Source organism: Palaemon carinicauda, unplaced genomic scaffold (genome assembly GCF_036898095.1).
Source record: "Palaemon carinicauda isolate YSFRI2023 unplaced genomic scaffold, ASM3689809v2 scaffold371, whole genome shotgun sequence".
Classification (NCBI taxonomy): Eukaryota; Metazoa; Arthropoda; class Malacostraca; order Decapoda; family Palaemonidae; genus Palaemon; species Palaemon carinicauda.
The window spans coordinates 32,523-42,500 of record NW_027171392.1 but is presented as its reverse complement, the minus strand read 5'-3'; the positions used below and the strand labels follow the sequence as shown (position 1 = coordinate 42,500).

General features: G+C 35.8%; 1 protein-coding gene across 1 annotated transcript in view; it reads right to left on the bottom strand.

Moving 5' to 3' along the window:
- LOC137636729 (transcription initiation factor TFIID subunit 3-like) overlaps nt 1-9,657 on the bottom strand; it is a 60,814-nt gene extending 51,157 nt beyond the window's left edge. The window contains exon 1 of the mRNA XM_068369117.1: nt 9,473-9,657. Within this exon, the coding sequence (XP_068225218.1) occupies nt 9,473-9,657 (185 nt within the window). The remainder of the gene's footprint in view (nt 1-9,472) is intronic.
- Nucleotides 9,658-9,978: the final 321 nt, after the last annotated feature.

The window sequence follows — 9,978 nt, the reverse complement described above, 5'->3', positions numbered from 1 at the left end:
TTAGTCCAGCCCAAAAGAGCTAACTTCCTGTCTAATACTTTCAAAAAAGGGATTTTCATTTCAGCCTGAAGTTTCTTCTTCACCCTTCGACACTCCAGACCCAAAATGTGAGGCGAATCTAACCAGCAAAGGTGGTTTTGGAATCTTCCTAAAAGCACGTATCACATTTTCTCATGGAGAGACGAATAGCGAGTGAAGTCTGGGAGTTCCAGAGGTGTTGAGATAGATTGAGTTTAGATTAAAAAATTATTAGATTAGAGGAAAAGTTTGTCATAAACTCATCTCGTTCGCATCAAAAGAGGATACTTTTTTCTATATAATCAATGAACTATTTCTTGTGAGGCGCTGAAAATTTAATGAGATCTTTTTGACAGAGTATTTTTCATCTTAAAAATAAAAATATTTCTAGATAGAGCAATTTTGTTATTATATATGAAAATAAATAAGGTAACAGTATATTAGTATTCAGAATACTTTAACTAGAAGCTGTAATTAAACTAAAATAGATATTTCATTCATGTACAATTCCTGAGCTTTTTCTTATTCACTCTATTTTCAGTAAGGTAAATATCATCATATATGTTTGTGAGTCTATATGTATGTATTTCTAGTAATTAACAATAATTTCTAGACGAATTGACTCCCTTGTTCTTTTTTTTTATTCATGGACTTCTTAAGCTAGAATTGGCACGTTCCAATTATTCGTCACCTCTCCCCCTACCTAGGCTTCAAGTTACTTTGATAACTATACGCCTTCAGAACCATGCCTTTCGGGCTAAACATAGCCCCAAGGATTTTCACGAAGCTCGCGAACGCAGCCGTCCATCAGTTATGCCTAAAAGGGGTCCAAGTAGTAAACTACTCGGACGACTGGCTGGTGTGGGCAGCATCCAGGACAGTATGCATGCAAGCTTCTAGATAGTGATCCAGTTCCTGGAACATCTGGGATTCAAGATCAACATCAAAAAGTCTCGTCTTTCTCCAGTTCAAAAATTTCGGTGGTTTGGAATCCACTGGAATTTGGAGTCACATCGGCTTTCCATTCCTAGTAAGAAGAGGAAAGAAATAGCAGGATCTGTCAAGAGACTATTGAAATCCAAACGGATATCAAGACGCGAACAGGAGAGAGTGCTGGGCTCTCTACAGATTGCTTCGATAACAGATCCAGTGCTAAGAGTACAGCTTTAGGATGCAACAGGAGGCTGGAGAAAATATGCATCAAACGCGAAGAAATGGCACCTGTCAGCAGTTCACATTCAAGAGTTCCGCAATGTGACAGTGGATGCTCTATCTAGGTTTACACCTATAGAGTCAGAATGGTCCCTTGACGCAGGATCGTTCTCCTTCATCTCGAGTCAAGTCCCAGAGCTGCAAATAGGCCTCTTTGCGACGAAAGACAAGAAAATAGTTTGTTACGTGTCCCCTTACGAGGATCCGTTAGCGGAGGCAGTGGACGCTATGTCCCTGGGCTGGATCAGATGGTCCTGTATATATCTGTTCCCTCCGCACACCTCCTTTTGAAGGTCCTCGATATGCTGAGATCCTTCAAAGGGAAAGCTGCAATAGTGGCCCACAAGTGGCCAAATAGCGTGTGGTTCCCTCTGGCATTGGAACTACGATTAAAATTCGTTCCGCTACCGGATCCATCCCTGTCTCAGTGAGTACAGAAGTCGACTGTCTTCGCTCCATCACAGAAAACACGGAACCTACATCTCATGATTTTCTCTCCTTAACAATGAGAAAAAGATTCGGTGTTTAAAAGTCGGTTTAGACTTTTGGAGGAAACCAGAAGACATCATGAGGCTTCAGGGAAGAAATAGTTATCCTTTGTCAAGGTGAAGAAACTGAAAGAAATCCCGACAGATTCCTATTTATCATTCTTCATTCTCCTTCATAAGCAAGGTTTAGCAGCCTACATAATTATATTGTTCAAGCCTGCCTTGACAAATCAGATACCATATGCCTTACAGGTCGACCTTTCTAACGACGTTCTTAATGAACTAGCCCTTCAGCGCTTCCAAAGACTATTTGCTTGGTCATTAGATATGATTCCTCATTGTGTATAAATAATGAACAATGAGGAATGGGCTTAGAAGGTTTTGAATTTAAGTCATATTTCTGTTTGTACTAGCCTTGGGGGCCAGAGTTAGTGAATAGTGACTCTCTCTACAGAGGAAGGCCACGTTCAGTTCTTGGAGGGAGAACTGATTCTATTTCCAGACCCAACGTTTCTTACCAGGAACAAGCTATCCAACAACAGGTGGGGTCCCTAGAATACTTGCCCTCTGGAGGAAGATGCATCTCTATGTCCAGTAGAGTGCCTAAAGGTCTATCTTCATAGAACTTCAGACTTTATGGGAGGACAGCTGTTCAGAAGAGAAACCCTGGGTTCCAAGTTATCTATAACTAAGGCGAAATTCACCCGTGTTATTCGCAGAACGGATCCACACAGTACACCCGTTTGTCATGATCCGAGGAAAGTTGCCTCCTCCATAAAATTTCTTTAATTATATGGACTTTGAACATCCTTGTTTGCACACCGGGTGGTAGTCATCCAAGGCGTTCTTTATGCACAATGCGAAGCATTTGGAGCAACTTATGAGATCTGTGGTAGCAGCAGGTAGAATTCTTTATCCTTCTGTTTTAAGTCTGCGAGGAACAGTGTAATTAATTTGGGACGATTAATTAAGAGGGTGCACATGTAGTCACTGTATGTTACTACACGCTGAGCGATAGGCCACGTAAGTGTCCCTACGAACTGTTCCATTGACGTCAGTGAACTATAGCATAATACGTACACTTGTGCCTGGCGTTTTTTTACGCTAGTGTATGTAAACAGTATACAGACTATATCATTATTATTAATAATTCTATTGAAGTGGCAAATCTGTTTCCTAGTAGATGAAACAATATTTTCTGTTGACTGTTTTTCTTTATGCTTTTACGCATATCATCCACATTATATAAATCTTATAAATGTGATCTGATATGTTCGTTTATCAAATTTTAATAAACTAGTTCATAATGAACCCTGCATCTTTTCCCCCACACTCATTTTATTAGAAATGTACTGAGCATTAAGACTAAAATATGGATATTTTTATCATGGTTTGTCTTTCGAGACTGTTCCCTGATTCAAGCAAAAGTCCACTCACTCTAACCCTTCCTTAGAAGGGTTGACGTGGTACCCTAATGGGTTGGTGGCAAAGAGGCAAAGTTTGTTTCTATGCGGATACAACCATTATCCAATACTTACTAAGAGTGGTCACTTTGGGGAAGGTGTCACAAATTCATTCTGACTTTGGCGACTCTTATGCAAACTTTGCTTTATAATGTATAGGGCGAGATCACTATACAAGCTTGTCATTTTGTCATCCATAAGTTTTTTATGTACTCCTCGAGACTTTTCCAGAGTCTAGTATGACTCATCCCTGTAGGGGGCAGGAAGCACTAACATAGTTCATGCTTAGATGAAATGATGTATGACGGTAACATCATAGGTCTCTAGGTGTAGACGGACCAGGAAAATACTTTCTTGAGAGTACGGCACTGATTGGGAATCCACAGATACAGTAATGCTCTGGTAAACTTCCATCAGGACGACATGAGCGAAGCGAAAAATCTATTTTTGGGTGAGGTAGCCATGTCGTCCTGATGGACCCGCCCTTCCTTTTATTGTAAAGGAGCTTATGGACCCCTCCCTATAATACAGTATCTGTACCACCTCGTACATCGCTACAAGGAATAAAAAGGGCACCACCGCCTTCATCAGATACACACTGGAAACGGAATAGGAGAGATGCCTTATGAGCGGCTCTCTTTTCATTCTCGTTTCGGATTCTTGTCACTATATCCCCCTCGAAGCGTTAATACTGTTCGGGGTGAAAATAGCTATGTGATGTGTCAAGAATACGTCCTCTGATTTTATGCGATATCCCTGTGAGATTATTTAGGGATATTCACTCCAGGAGTTAGAATTCTGGATACCTTACGGTAAAATTCTCTGGGAATATCACTGTAGTCAAATATACCCTAGAAAGCTACCTAATAGGAACTTCCATCTGTGTGTGTGTGTGTGTAGATCGCCTTACCTTATGTAAGACACGGGCTCTTGCCGCTGGGCAGCCCGTAAAACTTCCATCTGGACGACATGGCTACCTCACCCAAAAATAGATTTCCGTTTTCTGGAACAGCAGGATACTTGATTTATATTTTCCTTTATATTTACAGACGCTCCAAACACACTGATAGTATTGGATTTAGGGTTTATAATACTTCCTTCAAATGTGTGGAATTTTGACTGCTTTGAAACAAAAAATGAAAAGAGGGAACTTTCACAATTACCAGTGATGCAAAAATTGTCTTGCAAGCGCTGATTGTTTTTAACCCAACCAATCCTATAACTGTATATTTATAACACTGAAGGCTAGGAAATTGGGTTTTGTGGAGTTTCACCTCAGAAGGGTGTACCAGTGCTAATAGAATAGCACACTCAGTACACAATAATCCATTATTAACCTCCATGATTTATGACATTTTTATCTAACCCATGATTAAAGCTATTCAGTATAAAAACATAAATATCCCTCAGTAATGATATTCTTGCAATGATATAAGTAATCATCCAATATTAACTTCAATGTTTTATGGCAGTTTTATCTAAGAGATGATTAATGCCATACAATATTAAAACTTGAATCTCTATCTGCAACAATACTCTTGTAATGATACAGGTAATGTAACGTATACATTGCAATAGGTGTACTTTAAAGGTTTCTTTTAAAATATATTTTAATGAAGGGAAATGATAATAACTTGGTTATTATTTTACATTTTTAGCAGTTACAAACCTCTCATTGAATTTTTTTTTCGTTCTATGTAGATAGATGTTAAACATAGATATACTACCTATCTAAATGTATTGCTCTGGCCGGCAAAGGGAAATAAGCTATTTGTAAACAATGAATTTGAGATGTTCACGGAATGTAAAAATCTATTTTCATAATTTTGAAGAATTCTGAAGTGATTGATTTTATATGGAAATTATATTATAAAACCAAAAGACGTCAATAGAAATAACCTCTAATGATATTTTTTTTACCAAATTTATCATAAAATTTACTCAAAATCTTAGGACGCCAAAAGAAAAAAAAAAGGACAAAAACTGAAATTAAGAATGGTGCCTTTGTCCGACGCAGATTAAAGGTGTAGAATTTGTTGAAATTTCAGAGAATAAATACCATCTAAATCAATTTAACTTGTCTTTGTAGATTCACTGACACATTAAAAATAACGTAATTCTAAAGACAAAAGAGTAAATCAATTAAAACAGCATAATATCGACCAATTAAACCTTTTAAGAATGTTTACTTTTTACTATTTCTGTGCTTTCCTCTGTTTCAGATGTCATCAGGAGTACGAAGGTCTATAAACACAAAAAATTCTTAATCTGTCTTTTTCGTAAAAAATCTACTTTAGCAAGCTTAAATATGACTTTAAATAAGAAATTACATTATAGAAATCAAACTTTAATACTTAATAATATATATTTCATCGACTTTGTATGAAAATTGACTAAAAATCTTGAAACAAAATAGGCGCACTGCGTTTGTACGACGCAGACGAAAATGGTAACAATTGTCAGGTTGTCGGACTCTGGACACCATCTAAGATAAAACATATTTATATCTTTAGAGAATCATTGAGCCATTAGGTATAATAAATATGTAAACACGAAAGAATTATTTAATTAGATAGCATATCATTCACAATTAAATATAACAAGAAGTCAGTAGTGGCTACTGTTCCTATTTTTTTTTTCCATTTTTTTACAGCTTCGAACAACATCAGCTCTTGGGTCCTTGGCCATCCATCAGTCAGGAGTACCAATGACTGACATCACAAGAGACGTTTAATCGAAAAATATATGATGAATCATTTCGTTTTAGCAAACCTCTCATTTAGGAAACGGAAATATGACTTTTGTATGTCTTTTAAATTATCCTGATGCAAAATCATAAATTATATTTGATGCTGTCTTTTGATATATTTCATCGTAGTCCGTTGGTAGTCTTGGAGTTCATTCCGTCTATGGTGGGCGACTGCACTTTCGGTGTAGGGGAAAATTATAGTCTACGTGACTTAAGAGGTCTTTACTTCTGTCATATCTGGCATAATATATAAATAAAATGAATTATTATACCAAATAAAAAGTAATTGCAAGTATTTATATCTATACAAGAATAGATCTCGCTAAAATGACAAAATCATTATTTTCTAACAAGCTTACTCCCCCACAGTTGCTATGTTGTTTTCAGCAACCAATAGATGGCGTAGGGAGTCCTGTTTGTAGCTGAAATTATCTGGAATATTTGTTGGAAGGAATGCCGAGATTGAGCACGTGGTCCCTTATATATGTAGACAAGATGGCGAGACAAATTTTGACCAAATACCTGTTGAATTACTTTTAGTGTACTGTATTTATTTCCTTTTTATCATGACGAACTTAGTTTTCATTTGGCGATTGTAGCTTGATTTGCAATAGGAATGAATATTTAATTATACTGAATAACGATGGTTCTCTTCATTATCATACATTTTTATGATCATAATCATATTAATATTAATTTTCCTGAAGACTTTTTAAAGGTATCAAATGTATGTTTGATGATCATGGTTCTAATATATATTTTATTAACCTGCAATGACTTATTCGAATGGTCATATTTCATAACTGGAATCATATCTCTTAACATTAACCTTTTGCACTCTATTACGAATGAAATATCATTCTAATCTATGACAATGGTTGCAATTTACTTCGATTCTTAGAAGCTGAAGGATCTAGCTGTGAATCATGCCATGATTTTAGTGGCCAGCTAGAGAAGCTGGAATAAAATATCACCTGAGAAATTCTTGAGGGTTTTATAATATTGTTAAAATCATTCAAAGTAGCAATTGAAACCACAATGAAATTGGTTTTCCTTATTAACATTTATCTTATATGGCAAAACCACATAAAATCTGACGCATTATAACGTCATTAAGAATGTTGATTACTTATTTCTTTATGCTGTTAGCTTTAAAGTTTAAACACTCGTTCTATAGATTTAGTTAGCAGCTAATATGAAAAGCTCTACCAGCTCCAGATAATATCCAGGGAGTTATAAAATATTTTTTTTTTAATGATGTTACTGTCTTAAAATATTCTATCTTAATGTTTATTACTTCTCCTGTAGGTTCAAATACACTTCACTAATAACACTTACAACTAGAGGGGCACTCAGTAGAGCTCAGAACTCCGCTGCGGCAACTTATTTCTCGACCTTTCTCTCGACCTTGTATTAATTATGTGGCATGGATTTTTATACACTTAACTATGAACCAATTTTGAAGTCTCTGTGACAACAATGTTCAAACTTATAGTTGATTACGTGAATTGAACATTTTGCTTAACCGTCAACCTGACCTTTGACCTTGACCTCCCAAAACTTGATCATTTCAAGCTTTTTGCCTGACAGTTAATCCCAGCAATTTTCATTCCTCTACGATTAAAATTGTGGCCAGGAAGCTGTTCACAAAGAAACGCACTTACATAAATAAACACACAAACAGGGGGTAAAACATAACCTCCTTCCATCTTCGTTGGCGGAGATAATAAAACATAACCTCCTTCCAACTTTATTGGCGGAGGTCCCAAACATAAGCTGTCTGATTCACTCACCAATCAATGACAATATTTCACGTAATATAAGTCATATATTAGAATACCAGTTCAAATAACAGGTCTCCTTTAGAGTCTATTCACATCCAAATTAATTTATCGTCTCGCTGTCAATTTGTACTTTTATCAGAGAGACCATAAATTCTCTCAACTGAAGGACATCATAATTACAAGGAGAAATACAAGCTAACATATCATCGGGGGTGAAAAATGGTGCCATTTGTCATCGGCACATGATGATTCTGAAACGCATTTTTTTTTTTTTTTTTTTTTTTACTTTTTTGAAGAAATGTGATTAAACTCTTCGATGAGACGAATCGATGAATGGTGTATCATTGGATGGGTGTTGTAGGGGCTATTTTTCAGTTGATTGCGTCTATGGTGTTTTAAATGGAGAGAGAGAGAGAGAGAGAGAGAGAGAGAGAGAGAGAGAGAGAGAGAGAGAGAGAGAGAGAGAGAGAGAGAGAGAGTGACTAAGTTTGAATTTAAGGTGTATATTAATCAGTATAGATCATGAAATTTGATATAATGATATACAATATAAGTTTTTCTATATTCTATGTAACATATATTAACAATAAATGCAGTGTTTCTAGTCTACTGCAGGACAAAGGCCTCAGATATATCCTTATTCATGTGTGGGGTATGGCCAATTTTCCTCACATACTTGACCAGTGCTATAACAACAGCAAAAATGAATGCTGCCGTTTCTTGTCGACTGTAGGACAAAGGCCTCAAAAATGTCCTCATTCATGTCTGGGATTTGGCCAGTTTCATCACCACACTGACCAGTGCTGATTGATGATGATAGGAGATTTTCGTCTGATCACTCATGGCAAACCAACCTAATATGGATGGCCCTGATTAGTATAGCTTTGCTGATCATGAGGACATATAAACCCTTTAACCCTTTCACCACGTTAAGGTATCTCCACTTAGAAAGGATACATGTAACATACTATTATGAAAGCTATAACAGAGACTTTATATATTCTTTTAGTATTATAAGATAGAATGTTCCATAGTATTTCAAGTGACGTGAAATGAACTTTATAGAATATGATTATCTGAGAATTAGATCGTTATAACAAATCTAATTGTTAGAGTTATTTATTTCAAATATTTTACAATGAAGAAGGTGAATGAGTTAATATTACATGGAATAAACTAACATTTAGGTTAGAAATCTCAACGTTAGAGATGTTTCTTACAAATAATTCACAATGAAGAATGTGAATTGGTTAATATTACAATGAATAAAGAAATATTGAAATGGGAAATCTCAGTGTTACAGATGTTTCTTCAAAATATTTTACACTGAAGAATGTGAATTAGTTGATATTGCAATGAATAACGTAACATTTAAAATATAAGAAAATTTTAACTAGGCCTGCACGTGACTGAATATGATATAGAAATAATTTTTGAGAGAGAGTTGAAAGGCAAAGAGCAGATAGGTGGGAAAGATTATTTAGAGAAAATAATGGATGACAGAGATGGAGACAATAGAAATAAAAAAAGATCAAGTTTAGAAATTCCATAAAATTCTCAAAATCTTGTACAATGGAAAATATGAATGAACAACTATTTTATTGAATGGAGTTGAGCAAATTGATGTGTTTAATAAACTTGTTCTTATGATTAAACATAAAACAAATTCTATCTAAAATTCTTTGCAATTCTTTGAATTTTTTTGTAAAATTTAAGTGATTAAAGAGAAATGACGTCATATCAGAATGATAATATTACATTTCCTTCTTCTTCTTCTTCTTCTTATTCTTCTTCTCAACAAACACCTTAATATGCAAAGACGAAGAGTGAAACTCTCTTTTCACTGACGTGGTCATACTCATAACCACCCCTTTCCTTTTCTTCTTCTTCTTCTTCTTCTTCTTCTTCTTCTTCTTCTTCTTCTTCTTCTTCTTCTGTGTCATCTCCCAGAGGCAAAGTGTCTCTCCATCACCGTTGGCATAAATCTCCTTAAACCCAGGAAAGGGATAATTCGAGCTGATAAACTCTCCTTAACTACTCCAACGACTCCCATTTCAAGAGAGAGATGCAGTTTGTTGAGTCAGCATCTTTTAATGGCTTTTGGTACCAGCCATTAACTTTGGGGTTTTTTTCACAAGCCCAGAAGGAAATTCGAAATCGAAGCCTTCTACTTTTCACCTGTCTTGATTCAGGGTGGCATGGCAGCTTTAAATTTCATTTAAAAGCATTTTGATCTTCCTAATTAGTTGTTCCTTACTTCGTAC